Source organism: Delphinus delphis, chromosome 10 (genome assembly GCF_949987515.2).
Source record: "Delphinus delphis chromosome 10, mDelDel1.2, whole genome shotgun sequence".
NCBI classification, from domain to species: Eukaryota; Metazoa; Chordata; class Mammalia; order Artiodactyla; family Delphinidae; genus Delphinus; species Delphinus delphis.
The window spans coordinates 37,390,445-37,406,722 of NC_082692.2; the positions used below are offsets into that span (position 1 = coordinate 37,390,445).

General features: G+C 44.9%; 1 protein-coding gene and 1 non-coding gene across 2 annotated transcripts in view; both read right to left on the minus strand.

The window, feature by feature from the left end:
* Positions 1-16,278, minus strand: part of TBC1D22B (TBC1 domain family member 22B) — a 65,442-nt gene that overhangs the window by 20,464 nt on the left and 28,700 nt on the right. The window contains exon 8 of the mRNA XM_060021303.1: positions 13,855-13,969. Within this exon, the coding sequence (XP_059877286.1) occupies positions 13,855-13,969 (115 nt within the window). The remainder of the gene's footprint in view (positions 1-13,854; positions 13,970-16,278) is intronic.
* LOC132432974 (5S ribosomal RNA) lies at positions 9,173-9,291 on the minus strand. Its single transcript, XR_009521028.1, has one exon. It is a non-coding gene; the product is annotated as a 5S ribosomal RNA (ribosomal RNA).

Below are 16,278 nucleotides of genomic sequence, written 5' to 3' on the forward strand. Positions count from 1 at the left end.
CCATTCCGGGCTTGACAAGAACATGCTGTCAAGCCCAGCATTATTAGCTGACAAAATGTCCCACCTGAGTGGTAGCCCCAGTCAAGTATTTATTTTTCTGAGAACTCCAGATCTCAGGCCTAAAATCAGCCTCACCTATGCCTCAAACACTCCCCTACGGCTTCGGGAAGAACGGCTTTTGCTTAAACTGACAAGAGTTAACTTGTCCATTAACTGCTTTAGGCATTTCCCAGGAACCATCTGTGATTGCAAGGCAATTTCTAGATTTTGTCATCTGTTGGGTCAGAATTAATCAGCCTGACTGGCAGGCATGAGAGGATTCAAGGCATCAGACTACAGACGGCCCTTCTATTTTCCAAAGCCTCTGGCTTACCTGATGCCTCTCTTTTTTTTTTTTTAAACTGGACTCACAAGAATACCTTACATAATATTTTCTGATCACAAAAGTAAACTGATTGAGAAAAGAAAAAAAAAATCTTTTCAGCTATACATCTAAAGAACTTCATAAAATAAAAGTTAAACATTTCATCCAGAAAAACACAGTTTGGGGCTTCCCTGGTGGCGCAGTGATTAAGAATCTGCCTGCCAATCCATGGGACATGGGTTTGAGCCCTGGTCCGGGAAGATCCCACATGCCGTGGAGCAATTAAGCCCGTGCGCCACAGCTACTGAGCCTGTGTTCTAGAGCCCGTGAGCCACAACTACTGAGCCTGCACGCCACAACTACTGAAGCCCGTGCGCCTAGAGCCCGTGCTCTGCAACAGGAGAAGCCACCGCAACGAGAAGCCCGCGCACCGCCACGAAGAGTAGCCCCCACTCACCGCAACTAGAAGAAAGCCTGTGCAGCAGCGAAGACCCAACGCAGCCAAAAATAAAAAGTTAAAAATATATATATATTAAAAAAAAGAAAAAGAAACACAGTTTTAAGAAAAGTGTCAAGGAATTCATCTGGTCACCTGTATGTAATAATTTTTAAGTGGTTCAAGTGCTATAGAAACTTATTGTTGGGTGTTACTCATCTGGTATTTTCAGTCAAGTATTTGATAGCAGCAGCTGAGACAAGGCCACCACAGCTGAGCATGTACAAAGTAGAGGGGCCCCGGGACTTCCTGGTGGTGCAGTGGTTAAGAATCCGCCTGCCAATGCAGGGGACGTGGGTTCGATCGCTGGTCCAGGAAGATCTCACATGCCGTGGAGCAACTAAGCCCATGCACCACTACTACTGAGCCTGCACTCTAGAGCCTGCAAGCCACAACTACTGAGCCCACGTGCCACAACTACTGAGGCCCACATGCCTAGAGCCCGTGCTCCGCAACGAGAAGCCACCGCAATAAGAAGCCCGCGCACCGCAAAGAAGAGTAGCCCCCGCTCGCCGCCAACTAGAGAAAGCCCGCGCAGCAGCGAAGACCCAACGCAGCCAAATAAATAAATAAATATTTAAAAAAAAAAAAAAAAAGCAGAGGGGCCCCTTGGTTAAACCCAGAAAAGTCAAACCACCTAACAAAGAAAGGGCATTGAGGACAGGGAGGAGGTTAGAGGAAAGACTTCTTCTGAGGTTCCTAAAGAGCAGAGACCCATGCCGGGCTTTTCTGCTTCATGAGGACCGTATTCCAGACTGAGTGAGAGGAGATGTGCTGTTTCCAAGACACAGAGAAGCAGCTGACTATGGAGCCCTTCCCGACGCTGTGCCTGTCAATCAGGGCAGTGACTAAAAGGTAAATATTAACTCAAAATGATCTCTGGCTGTCCACTACTCAGCGTGGGGCAGCCTGGCTAAAATTAATTTTAAAAACCAACATAGGGGCTTCCCTGGTGGCGCAGTGGTTGAGAGTCCGCCTGCTGATGCAGGGGACACGGGTTCGTGCCCCGGTCCGGGAAGATCCCACATGCCGCGGAGCGGCTGGGCCCGTGAGCCATGGTCGCTGAGCCGACGCGTCCGGAGCCTGTGCTCCACAATGGGAGAGGCCACGGCAGTGAGAGGTCTGCGTACCGCAAAAAAAAAAACCATATCACTAAACTGTCTCTACTTTCCTGAGGTTCCTGGATTACTTTTACTTTTATTTAACAAACACAAGTGACTGCTGCCTATGACCTCAGATTACATGAACCTGAACTATATGAGTATTCAGGTTATGGGGCAAGGGAGGGGCCAGGTCCAGCACACACTTCACCTTCTAGGACCTGTCCAAAGACTACCCACAGAGCCAGGCAGCATGTCACCAAGACACTGTGTATGTCAACAGGCTGTAGGGAGTCCAAGGTCCCCTGTGCCAGAGGCTCCTCATCTAGGCTCAAACATCTTGACTATGTTGGCTACCTCAATTTCTCCTCTGTTATAATTTCTCATTTTTGGGGGGGTCAGATGAGAGAGAGAGCAAGTGAGCATGCATGTGTCACTTGGTTTACCACCAGGGAGAGAGCAGGCCGGGCCCTACAGTGCCGGAGATGACAAGCTACAACTCGCCCTTGGAGAGCTTACCTCCTACAGGGGAGAAAATCCAGCACTGGACATCCCACCAAATGCTCACATTGCTCTCAACTGTCCGCTGAAAGCAGCTCAGCTCAGCACTCTGACTGGGCGTCTCCACATACATGTCTGTTGCTGGAAAGAGTCTCATATGTCTCAACTATCACATATGAGGCTGCTGCATCTATGAAGACGGGGCCAGGAGGCACCTTGAAGAAAGGGGTAAAGTTCCAAACAGGGTGAGCGCTAAAAATTCAGCATCGGTCTCACTCCCAGTTCCCTCCAAACCAGTAGCATGAAAATGCAAAGGGATATCCTTACTCTATGATTCAATTTATATAAAGTTTAGAGACAGGCAAAACTAATCGAGGTGTTAGAAGTCAGTAAAATAGTTACCCTTGTGGGGGCGAGGGGAGGGCCTGGAAGGGAACACAAGGGAACTTCTGCAGCGCTGGAAATGTTCCACTTGGGTGCTGGTTATTTAGGGGAAATTTATTGAGCTGTGCATGTAATGACATATGTACTTTAAAAAGTGTATGTTATACTTCAATACGAAATTTACATTTTAAAAGGAATAAAAGGAACGTCCTCTTAAGACAATGAAAGACTACGGAAGTCTGTCCAGATTCATCTTTGGCCTCCACACCTTGCCAGGTGGGGAGGAACAGGATCGGCAGGGCAGAGTCGGGTGTGAGATGGACAATGAAGCCTCCCAGGATCTAAGAGCACGGAGCTGGAGTATAATCCACAGCAGCCCAGGAGCAAGACACGGCAACAGGGGCCACGGTACCTGGGCATGTGGGGAGTTATTAACAACAACTCCTTTCCTCTGAAAATCTGAGTGTTAACTACCAAAAATTAACTGCATGGTTCACCCCCTCTCCTCCTTCAGGACTTTGCTCAAACATCGTCTTCTCAGTGTGACCCCAGCTCACTACCCTGATTAAAACCTGCTCCTGTTCCCACTCTTGCCAACAGGGCACAACTGTGTCCTTCTTTCCTCCTCTGTTCTCCTGCGTAGCACTTAGCTCGGTCGAGGTGACAAATACCTTACTGATTTTTCTATTTATTGTCAGTTTCTGCTCATCAGAATTTACACTCAGTGGAAGAGATTTAGTTTTACATATAATTTACATACATTAGACTACACATAAGCTCACGGTTCTGTTTTGACACATGTATACATCCGTGTAGAAAAGTGCCCCAGGCTTCCCTGGTGGAGCAGTGGTTGAGAGTCCGCCTGCCGATGCAGGGGACACGGGTTCGTGCCCCGGTCCGGGAAGATCCCACATGCCACGGAGCGGCTGGGCCTGTGAGCCATGGCTGCTGAGCCTGCACGTCCGGAGCCTGTGCTCCATAATGGGAGAGGCCACAACAGTGAGAGGCCCGCGTACAGCAAAAAAAAAAAAAAAAAGTGCCCCAGTCCAAAGAGAGAACATTTCCAACACCCTATAAAGTCTCTTCTTGCCTCTTCCTAATCAATGTCCCACCAAGAGTCGACCATCGTTCTGATTTCTATCACTGTAGATTATTTATGAACTCCATTTAAATGGAATCATACATACAATGTGTACTTTTTCGGTATCTGGCTTCTTTTGTTCAACATAATGGTTTTTGAGATGATTTCTTCCATGTTCTTGCTTTTATCAGTAGTTCATTCTTTATGGCTGAGTAATATTCCATTGTGTGACTATCCATTCTCCTATTAACAGATATTTGGGTTGTTTCCAATTTTTGTCTATATTAATACAGTTGTTATGAATATTCCTATGCAGGCTTTGGGGTACTATACGCTTTCATTTTCCTTGTATAAATACCTAGAAGTGAAAGGCAGGGATTTTCGTCCACTTTGTTTATGGTCGTATCCCCAGTGCCTAGAGCAGCGCCTGGCACGGTGTAGTTCCTCAATAAGTATTTGCTGAATGAGTGATGGAACTCCATCTCCATCCCTTACGAGAGAGAACTTTTGACTATCTCAGCATAGTAGCAGAATACTGTAATTCACTGCCCTCCAGTGGCCAAGCCCAGCAAAGCTGCACTATTTCCTGAATATCTAGCAACGTTATGAAATTTTCATTCTTTCATTCATCTAGACATGTATGGAATGCCTATTTTGGACACCAAAATAAAAGTACTGGGAATATAAATATGTTTAAAATAGCCTCTGGCCTCAAAGAACCATACAGTCTGGTGGGAGAGGGTAGGAGGGAAACACAATAATTGGTGTGGTAAAGTCCTACAAAGGGGAAATGCACAGGGTTATGGAAAGAGTACCACTGGGGTGGTGGGGGTAGGGAAGAAGTCTCAGGGCAGGCTTCCAGGAAGTAGGGGTGTCTTAAAGGATGCAAAAGGACTAGCCCAGGGGATAAAGAGGTGGTACAGGACAAGGCTTTAGATTAAAACTGTCAATTTTGGATTTCTGAGTTTAAGAGGTGAGGCAGGAGGTAGAGCACACAGGGCCTTGCACAAGCTAGAGAATCTGGACTTTTTTTTTTGGCTGTGCTGTGTGGCTTGCAGGATCTCAGTTCCCCGACCAGGGATTGAACCCGGGCCATGGCAGTGAAAGCCCAGAATCCTAACCACTAGGGCACCAGGGAACTCCTGAGAATGTGGACATTTTAACTGTAGGTGATAGGACACTAGTGAAGGGTTTTAAGCAAAGGAACTGCACTGACAAGTCTGTGTTTAAATGGTGTGAAAGATGGGAAGAACGGGACAAAAACCAGAGATGGGAAAACACACTTGGCCATTTCAGCAATCCAGGGCTAAGCTAGGGTAGTCACAGGAGGAATAGAGGGGGAAGCAGATTCAAGAAATATTTAGGACATGAAATCATCAGAGCTCTGTAACTGATTGGATATGCAAGAATGAGAAAAAAGGGCTTCCCTGGTGACGCAGTGGTTGAGAGTCTGCCTGCTAATGCGGGGGACACGGGTTTGAGCCCTGGTCTGGGAGGATCCCACATGCCGCGGAGCAACTGGGCCCGTGAGCCACAACTACTGAGCCTGCGCGTCTGGAGCCTGTGCTCCGCAACAGGAGAGGCTGGGATAGTGAGAGGCCTGCGCACTGCAATGAGGAGTGGCTCCCGCTTGCCGCAACTAGAGAAAGCCCTCGCACAGAAACGAAGACCCAACACAGCAAAAATAAATTAATTAATTAATAAACTCCTACTCCCAACATCTCCTTTAAAAAAAAAAAAAGAATGAGAAAAAAGAATTACAAACAAGTCTTAGCATTTCTGACTTAAGTGACCGGAAATGCTGGCAACTGAGAGAAAAGGGTGGCTGGGTATGGAGAGGAGTTAGTCAAACACTGAGTCTGAGGAGCCTAGGGATAGCAAAGATTGTCACTATACATAAATAACTATAACCCACTCCTCCTTGGTGAAAGGACCCATAAGGGTACTGGCCACCTGGGATACAGACTGTGTTTTCCAGGCTCACTTGCAGATGGGAATGGCCATAAGACTAAGTTCAGACAAGAGAGATTCAAAACCAAGTGTCATGTACTTGGGAAGTGTCCTTCAACAGAAGGAGTATGCCTTTCTTCCTTTCCCCCTCCACACTGGCTGGAATATAGATGTGACGGCTAGAGCACAAGCAGCTATCTTGGATCATGATTACAAAAACACACGCTGAGAATGGCAGGACGACAGAGAGAGGAGGCTGGATCCCTGATACCATGGAGCCCCAGACTACTTACCTCCTGACTTTTAATGTGAGAGAAGTAAGCTTTTCTCTCCTGCTTAAGGTATTGGTTCCCTGTCAGTGCAGACAAGCTAATCCTAACTGGTCATTTATGACATATCTAAGTGTAAATGTCACGCAGGGAACACGAGTCAGAGGTATGGGAAAGACTTCCCTTCTGGGAGTTCTACTGCTGTCATGCTTCTAAGTAAAACCTGAAATGAAAATCCTGCTGTACTACTTCATGCAGAGGAGAAGAGGGAGAGTTATTTGACAGTGTTTCATTTTGTAACGAAAGAAATCACCAGGCACCACTCTTCTTCTGAAAACAGGACATGTCATGAGCCCCACTTTTCTATACAATTTCCTCATTTGCATCACTTAAACAGTTGCTGTTACGCAGCTTAATTTGGTGATGGCCACATCATCGATTACATTTGACCTTAATATGTTCCAAGCTAGATCAATAATGTCATCTAAGTTCAAAAGGTTTTGGAGATGAGAGTCTAAAGGCATTCCACCATCTCAGGGGTCACAGTCCAGAGACTGTATCTCCCCAGGGGTGACCCTCCAGCATTGTCACCTCTGGACCCAGACATAGCTGGCTTATCCACAGAGGACCCACTTCTATGTGAGCAGCTGGTTTCAGCAGATAAACAGGCTACTGGGGGGCTAAGCCAGCTACAGAAAAATCCTCTAGCAACTCAGAGGAGAGTCACTGGTTCCCCCCGTTTTCAACTATTTTACAACAAACATGACACAAAGCATGAAGCCAGCTCAGGTACCAATTTATAAAAGTAATAAAGAAGAGACAGGGGAGGAGATAGGAGAGAGGCCAAACAGTGTTCTGGTGGCATGTGGATCCCACAGCTCTACTAGGACACATCCTCCCTGCTACAGCTCAGTAAGATGGGGCGGTGGGCTAAGGCTGCCTGATGATACCTGCCTGGGATGATGAGGGCAACTGCCTGGCCTGTTCCATGGGTGAAGGATACCTGAGGCCTCCTGTGGTAGGGAGAGTCATATCAGAGAGGTCATGACAACACACCTCTCACAGTAGCTGCCTTACTAGGATATGGCACTATTAGAGAAGGGAAGAAAAGCAGCATTATTACTCAGACAAGAGAACTATTCTTGAAGGCCACAAACAATGTTGAATCTATGTTCAGGAAAGGCCTTGAGGCTGGAGGGAAGTCTGTATGCCTTGTTTCTTTGAAGCTTAATTTATACCCAGCAACCGATGAACAGACAAATAAAATGTGGTATATTCATACAATGGAATATTTATTTGACCATGAAAAGGAATGACCATTTTTATGAAATGTCCAGAAAAGGCAAATCCATAGAGACAGAGAGTAGATTAATGGTTGCCTAGGAACGGGGGGGGGTGCAAGGGCTTGGGAGTGATGGCTAAGGGGTACAGGGTTTCTTTTTGGGCTGATGAAAATATTCTAAAATTGACTGTGCTGATGGTTACACAATTCTATAAATATACTGAAAACCACTGAATTGTACACTTTAAATGGGTGAATTGTATGGTATATGAATGCCATCTCAACAAAGCTGCTATCAAAAAAAGAAAAAAATACCCCAACAAACTAATTTGTAAATTTACTGCACCTCCAATAAAAATTCAGAAGGGTTCCCTACATCCTGAATTTGGCAAGTTGATTCTAAAGTTGACCTGGAAGAAGAGCCAAGACAATTTTTACCAAAGGATGATGAAAGAGACTGGCCCTGAAATAATAATAAAACACACTACAAAGGTCAAAAATCCAAGCTGTTGGTACATGCATAGAAATGGAGATAAATGGAACAGAAATAAGTAAACCATATAAATAAAGAAATTTATATTATATTATGAAAAGGGATTTCACATGAGTGAAGAAAGGATGTACTATTTATAAATAGTGTTGAAAAAATGAACTATCCAGTTGGAACAGTAACTTTAAATCTCAGCCCCCACTGTACAGGAAAATAATTTACTAATGGAATTTAAAAAGCTAAATGTAAAATCAAAACCACAAACATATTAGAAGAACACATGGAAGAATATTCTTATAATATTGGGGTGGGGAAAGACTTCCTAAGCAATATACCGAATCTAAAAACCATAAAGGAGGAGGTATTTCCTTCATGTCCTTCTCACACTTTGCAATGACTTGTTTAATTTTTTGTGAGCCCCTTAACCCCTGCACTAGATGGGAGGCTCCGTAAGGGCAGGGCCCACATCTGTTATCTTAGTCACTCTATCCTCTGGCACATAGGAGGAGCTCAATAAATACCAGTCGAACGGACAGATTTGACCACATAAAAATTAGGAAGTGCTACATTAGGAGACACAATAAACAAATTTGAAAAGACAAATGATGGTCTGGGAGGGAAAAAAAAGAATTAGCTTGAACTATATAAAATTCCCATGGAGGGATGCGGCAAAAATCGTTGAATATTAGCAATTTCATGTGGTTTGACCTAATATTTTTAACACATAGCAGATGAAAAATGAATATATCTAATCCACACAAAGCTCTTACAAAACAAGACCAACAGTCCAATAGAAAAAACTGGATAGGACTTCCCTGGTGGTGCAATGGTTAAAACTCCGCCTGCCAATGCAGGGGACATGGGTTTGATTTGGTCTGGGAAGACCCCACATGCCACAGAGCGACTAAGCCCGTGCACCACAACTACTGAGCCTGCACTCTAGAGCCCACGAACTACAATTACTGAGCCCACGTGCCACAACTACCGAAGCCCACACGCCCTAGAGTCCAGGCGTGGCAACTGCTGAGCCCATGTGCTGCAACTACTGAAGCCTGTGCACCTAGAACCCGTGCTCCTCAACAAGAGAAGCCACCGCAATGAGAAGCCCACACACCGCAACGAAGAGTAGCCCCCGATCGCCGCAACTAGAGAAAGCCCGCGTGCAGCAACAAAGACCCAACGAAGCCAAAAATAAATAAATAAAGTTATTTTTAAAAAAACGATAAAACTGGATAAAAGAATTTTTTTTCTTTTAAGCCTACAGCACCCGGTATTCCCAGGCGGTCTCCCATCCAGGTACTAACCAGGCCCAACCCTGCTTAGCTTCCGAGATCAGACGAGATCGGACACATTCAGGGTGGTATGGCCATAGACTGGATGAAAGATCTGAACAAGCAGATGACAAAAGAAACAAATGCTAATACACAAAAGAAAAGATAAACCACCTCACTGAAGAGCAAGTGGAAATAAAAATTGAAAGACAAACCATGGTTTATTTGCCAAATTGGTGAAACACAGTTAGACTAAAATACCCAGTTTTGCTAAGGATGTGAAGAGTGCACCCAAACATTAGTGGTTGGAGTATAAACTGCTGTAAACCTTTTCACAGTGTAATTTTGGAGTGGTACCTATTTGGCATGCTTTTAGGACTAGTAATTTCCGTTCTATGGGCTCTCTTTCAGGGAAACATGTATTTTAACACGAATGCATAAGAAAATATGTACAAGGATACTCATTGAAATGTTCCTTATAATAGCTAAAAATTGTAGATTATTTAAATGTCCTATTATAAAAGAATTGTTTACTATAGTAAAATTTGATGAAAGTAATTGCTGAAAGTGATGAGGTAGATCCATATGTCCAAATTTGGAAAGCTGGCCAGATATTTGTAAATGAAAACAAGCAAGATAGAGAAAAGTATGGATAAGTTTGATCCCAGTTTTCTGGATACAACAAAGAAAAATAATATATGCAGCTCTATCCGCACACAGGAAAAGGACTGGAAAAATACACACCAAGAGGTCAACAGTAGTTATCTCTGGTGATGGGGCGGGTAGCAGTGAGGTAATAAAAATTCTATATTGTTTTTATTTTTTTTAATAAATTTATTTAATTATTTGTTTATTTTTGGCTGCGTTGGGTCTTCGTTGCTGTGCGCGGGCTTTCTCTAGTTGCGGCGAGCGAGGGCTGCTCTTTGTTGTGGTGTGCAGGCTTCTCAGTGCAGTGGCTTCTCTTCGTTGCGGAGCACAGGCTCTAGGCACGCGGGCTTCAGTAATTGTGGCATGCGGGTTCAGTAGTTGTGGCTCAAGGGCTCTAGAGCGCAGGCTCAGTAGTTGTGGCACACAGGCTTAGCTGCTCCGCAGCATGTGGAATCTTCCCAGACCAGGGCTCGAACCCGTGTCCCCTGCATTCGTGGGTGGATTCTTAACCACTGCGCCACCGGGGAAGTCCTTGATTTTTTAAAATGAGTATGTACCTCTACTGTATTTTTTTTTTTTTTTTTTAAGAAAAGGAGCAATAAGAAATGTGCTGCCTGCTTTGGAGCAGGGAATGGAGAAGAGGGAGCCACTAAGTTGAGATACCACCAATCTCTAAGTTGGTGCTACCTCTAAGTTGAGATACCACCAATTCTTATAAAAAGCACAAGTATTTAGGTCAAAGACCTAGGTTTGAGTTTGGGAAGCTCATTTAAAATAGATTGATACAGGGCTTCCCTGGTGGTGCAAGTGGTTGAGAGTCCGCCTGCTGATGCAGGGGACACGGGTTCGTGCCCCGGTCCGGGAAGATCCCACATGCTGCAGAGCGGCTAGGCCCGTGAGCCATGGCCGCTGAGCCTGCGCATCCAGAGCCTGTGCTCCGCAACGGGAGAGGCCACGACAGTGAGAGGCCTGCATACCACACACACACACACACACACACACACACACACACACACACACACACACACACACACACACACACACACAAAGGTTGATACATCTACCTTAAAGAGATATTGGGGGCTACTAAATGAAATCAGCAATGGTTTCACTGGTCAGCAAGTGAGACTGACAAACCAAACACCCAGATCAGAATGCAGTCATATCAAAAGACCTAGGTTTGAGTTTGGAAAGCTCATTTAAAATAAGGTTGACACATCTACCTTAAAGAGATATTGGGGGCTACTAAATGAAATCAGGTAAGTCAAAGTACTTTGCAAATGGTAAAGTGCTTTAAAAAATCAGGGTTATATTACAGGTTGGCCTGGCAAGTCCTAGTTTGAAAACTGGAAAAATAAGGGTTAAAGGTACAAACGCCTAAGGAAAAGAGACATGGATGGGAACTGATAGATTAAGAGAGACTTAAGAGACATATCAACCAATTAGTAGAATGTGTGGACCTGATTTGAACCCTGATTCAAACAAACTGTTAAATATATTTACGGGAATCAAGAAAATTCGAATAGTGTTATATATTAGATTATATTAAGGACCTATTATAACTTTTTAGATGTAATAATTGCATTACAGCTGTGAGTTTCTTTAATCATTATCTTCGAAAGGTACATATGGAAATATTTATGGATGAAATTATATGGTGCTTGACAGTGAGATTTGCTTACTCACAAAGATGAGTGGGTGAAGAATGGACAGAGTTATGAAGTTGCATGACAGGTATATAAGGATTTATGGTATTATTTTTTCTACTTGTACATATGCTTGAAACTGAAAAGTTTTTGTAAAAAAAGAATGGGCCCCGCCTTCCTAGTTCTAGGAGGAGGTACCAAATACCCATCTGAAGTCTGCTGCAGAGGTGAAACTGAGTACAGCCTTGCCAAGAAAGGCTTCCTTGCTGAGGAGGGGCAGAGAAGCCCATGCTTCACTGTGTAAATGCTGTGGGTCAGCAATGGTTTCACTGGTCAGCAGGTGAGACTGACAAACCAAACACCCAGATCAGAATGCAGTCATATCTATCAAAGAAAGGCAGAGTGGACTTCCCTGGTGGTGCAGTGGTTAAGAATCTGCCTGCCAATGCAGGGGACACAGGTTTGAGCCCTGGTCTGGGAAGCTCCCACATGTCGCAGAGCAACTAAGCCCGTGCGCCACAACTACTGAGCCTGCGCTCTAGAGCCCTCGAACCACGACTACTGAGCCCATGAGCCACAACTACTGAAGCCCACAGGCCTAGAGCCCGTGCTCCGCAACAAGAGAAGCCACCACAATGAGAAGCCCACGCACCACAACGAAAAGTAGCCCCTGCTCATTGCAACTAGAAAAAGCCCGTGCACAGCAACAAAGACCCAATGCAGCCAAAAATAAATAAATAAATTTATTAAAAAACAAAAGAGAAAGGCACAGTGCTTGGTGCGGCTGATGGTAGCAATGGGATGGGCGCCTATAGAAGGTAAAGGAAAATTTGGTACAAAATATAAATGACAGCTAACAAGATAGTTAATATCCAATTAGAACTGCAGCTGCTGAGGATTTCCCTTAATTGGCATAAAAACTGGCAATGCCAGCGTTCAGACCTCAAATGTAGATTAATGAATGGATTAATACCTTCCTAGGCTCATCCTTGAATACCATTTCAGAAAAGTACTACTGCAAGAATCAACCCCCAAATCCCAACAGACCAGCTGCACCACTCTTTAATAAGGTTAAACCACACAGAATTAAGGTGCCTCTGAAAACTGACCTATTAATGTGAGGGGAAAATGAAAGTTCTCCAGCAAAAGCTTTATTTATGTGCTTTTGCTTAGGGTCACTGGACAGAGTGGACAAGAGTGTGACCTTCCACCCTTACTCCCAGTTCTGCCCTGGCTGCTGTCACTTAAGGGGAACAAGGAATGGCATCATTAGGTTGCCTTACGTTTTGAGTAATGAAAAATTAAAAAGGCTGCCACATGAAAGACCAAAACACCACGCCTTTGAGTCCCACCAGAAAACCTGAATGGGAAGGATCAAGTGAGACATTTCTTATGCCCTCCCCCTCCAAGGGGCTCCACTCCAGTCCCCTTCTCATTACCATCCTACCCCCTGCAATGGCTTTCTATGAAAAGAATAACCCACCGCCCTCAGAGTCTGAAGAAGAGGGTTCTGGTCCTAGCCCTGCCACTAATAAGGAGGCAGGGAATCTCACAATCCATCCGTGAAATGAGGGGAGTAGACGGATAGTTTTCTAAAATCCTTTTCAATGTTCTTGTTCCCACCTGAACTTCTCTTTGACTAAGAGAACAAAGCACCAGGCCATGACAGATAGGTTTTCCTATGAGTCTTGAAGCACAAGTGACTGAGGAAACCAAAAAAGTGGAGGATCCTCGATGCCTTTTAAGACTCTGCCTGATTTAGGCCTGGCCGGAGCAGGTGGCTGGAGCTGTAAGAAAACCTAACTGCTGCCGTGACAGCGAATCACTCTATTCAAAGTGACAAGAACCCAGTGGGGTGAGAGGTGAAGAAAGAGGAGGAGAAACCAAGGTCCCAGAGCTCTCCTTGGCCCATTCCATTACCTCCAGTGTGAGCTGGATTCTGGCACCTTTCCTGCTCTATACGTCCACATCCTGCTCCTAAGATACAGCATGTGAACTGAAGTGTGAAGGCCTAATGTATAATCTAAAATTCCAGCTTTCACAGATGAGGGCCTGCATTTGAGACGAGTTCAAAATAATCCAAAAGGAACCTCAGTCAAACCATCAAACCATCTGTTTATGGCAGAACATAAATATATCAATTTGGTCATTCTTTGGCAAAGGTCTTCTTAGGTGAGATCTGCGACCATCTCGAGAGAAAAATTCCTGGCTGCTGCTGCAGCTGCTGTTAAAAGAGGTTTAGCTGTGTATTCTAAAGCCACTATCTTTTTTTTCAGCAAGACGTGCCCACTGGCTGCACTCTTGGGAAAAACAAACAGACCACAGATAAGAAAGAGCAATAGCTTGTTCAACTTGGTACTCATGCTTCTTACCGACATATTCTGAGAGGAAGACGACAAAGAACGGAGTGACCAGGTCATTAATTCCTTGGACATACCCACTGGCAGGGTGTCGGATGGCCCAAATAAATAGAATTCTTTCGAAGATCTAGGAAAATGAGAAAAAAAGACAACGTGATGTTAAATCACGGGGATACTCTCCCTCCCTCCATTTACCTACCTCACAATTTAACTCAGCGTTGCTACAGAATTTGTAGAAAAAATTTTAAAATATTGTGGACAAAGGCAGTCTACAAATATAAAGTTTCTAAGACACTAACTGTTTTTAAACAGGGGTAGGTGCTTCTTGCCCTTTCTCTTTTCAGTATTTAGCCAACGTGATATAAAATTGGGAAACGTAAAGGAGAGTGACACAAATGGCTTAGAAAAAGGTTTGCTGTGGATGTCATTAATTCAGGCCACCATGCTCATTTGTAGATGCTGTTTCTCTATTTCCAGGAGCAAGATATCAGAATATCTAAGTTCTGATACATTTTCTAAATCTCTTTCGGTCATTACAGGATTTAAAGAGGAAATGCCTTCTTTACCACACTCCCCTTTCTCCCTGCTGAGACGGAAGGAGATCTAGATCTGGATTTAGTTCTAACCCAGCTTGACTAGGAACCAGTGACAGACTCTAAATGCAGGAAGTCATTTCACATATCAGGATGCAACCCAGACGTTTACTGGGGACAGGAAGTCAAATAAATCAAATCCTATGGACTCCTCCAGCCAGGAACTTGAGAACAGAGATGTCAGCCAGGGCCTCCATGGGGAAAGCCTCTGGGGTTAAGTACATTAGCCACAAGAGGCCAGAGGACTAGACTGGGGAGAAAGAAAAAATCTTTTTTTGGCCGCACTGCACAGCACGCAGGATCTTAATTCCCCAACCAGGGATCGAATCCGTGCCCCCTGAAGTGGAAGCACGGAGTCCTAACCACTGGACCACCAGGGATGTCCCTAAAAAGATCTTTATGGTCCTTTTACAGAGTCCGGCCCTGTCGCACTCTGTTACACTCCTCTCTGTTTTCACTATGCCCTTGGAGCTTTTCCCCTGTCTTCTCTCAGCTTGCTGACACTCATCCCCTGGCTTCATCCTGCTGACCACAACTCCTGGGCCCAATACATTCCTTAGACAGGCTTTGACTGGGCTGCCTCAGGTCTCTGAACCACACCAGAGGGATGACAGAGGTGGTAATGACTACATGTGGAGGGACAGGAGATTTGGGGCCTCCACAGCACCTGGCTCTGCAGAGCCCAGAGTCAGTCAGCTCTGCAGGCAAATTGAAGAGGCCCTCTCGGAGGTCAGGTGCAAGGGAAAAAAAACCTCCCATGGGGAAAAGTAAAAAGGAAGTGGTCGTATGGTTTTGGAGTTGGTTAGCCAGTGTAGGAGAGACGTGGAGAATCTAGACACAATAAAGGATGTTTCCCAGCCCTTGTGTTGAGTCTGCCTTCCAGCTGGCAGAGACAGCCAAGAAATACTCCCACCGTCAACACCCCTGCCCTCGCAGGCAGTGAGAGCAAAGCCCAGCCTGGAAGGAGTTGGCCTCTGCCTCCACTAGATGGGCCCACTTGCTCCCCGGGGCTGAGCAAAGGGTGCGGCGTCCTCATTTGTGTTAGGCCCAACACTCCAATGGGACCCCTCTTACATTCCTTGCTGCTAAATACCCTCCTCCTTCCCTTGAAACTGTGGCTCAAGCTAGACCCACCAGGAAGATCTCAAGAGTTCCCTGCTCCACTCTGTCTCCTCACACCTCCTGTGGCCTGTGTCTGTCTGGATGTCTCTGTTAAAAGCTCTTCCAGATCAATCCTTCTGAAGGACTTATCACAGCTTCTACTTCACACTATCAGCTCCTTGTGAATACACAAATCCCTGGTGACTGGCTTAAACAATGGCCAAGCGCAGGGAAGCTAGCCATTCAGAATCAGGAGACCTGCAATAATCCCTCTCTAGTAAGGATGGGACAGTGCAGACACTGTACTCACACTGTACAAGTGAAAATGCCAAAGAGATGGAAATAGATGAGCACCAAGCCTGGTTACCAGGGGAGACCATGGAATCTTCCCTACAGAAAAAGCCTGGGACAATCTTGTCTACCTCTGAGACACCTCTTCTACTAGTGTGGGTAATTCTCACTTACTATAGTCAATTCTCAAGTATCTTTAGGTTTATAAAACGAGTTTTTCAATACTCAATGTTACTTAATTTATTCTGTTTATGATAACTACAGTCTGCTAGATGGAAAGGTGATTCAAGAAAAATTGGGAAGACTACAGTTTGAATTTCTTTCTCTGTAGGCAGGTTCCACTACTAGGAGAAGCCTTTTAAATAAACTACTTTCCCTCTCTCCAAATTTAAAGTAACCATGCACAGGCAAGAGAGAAGAATCGGAACATCTTCAAGTTAAAATGAGGAAT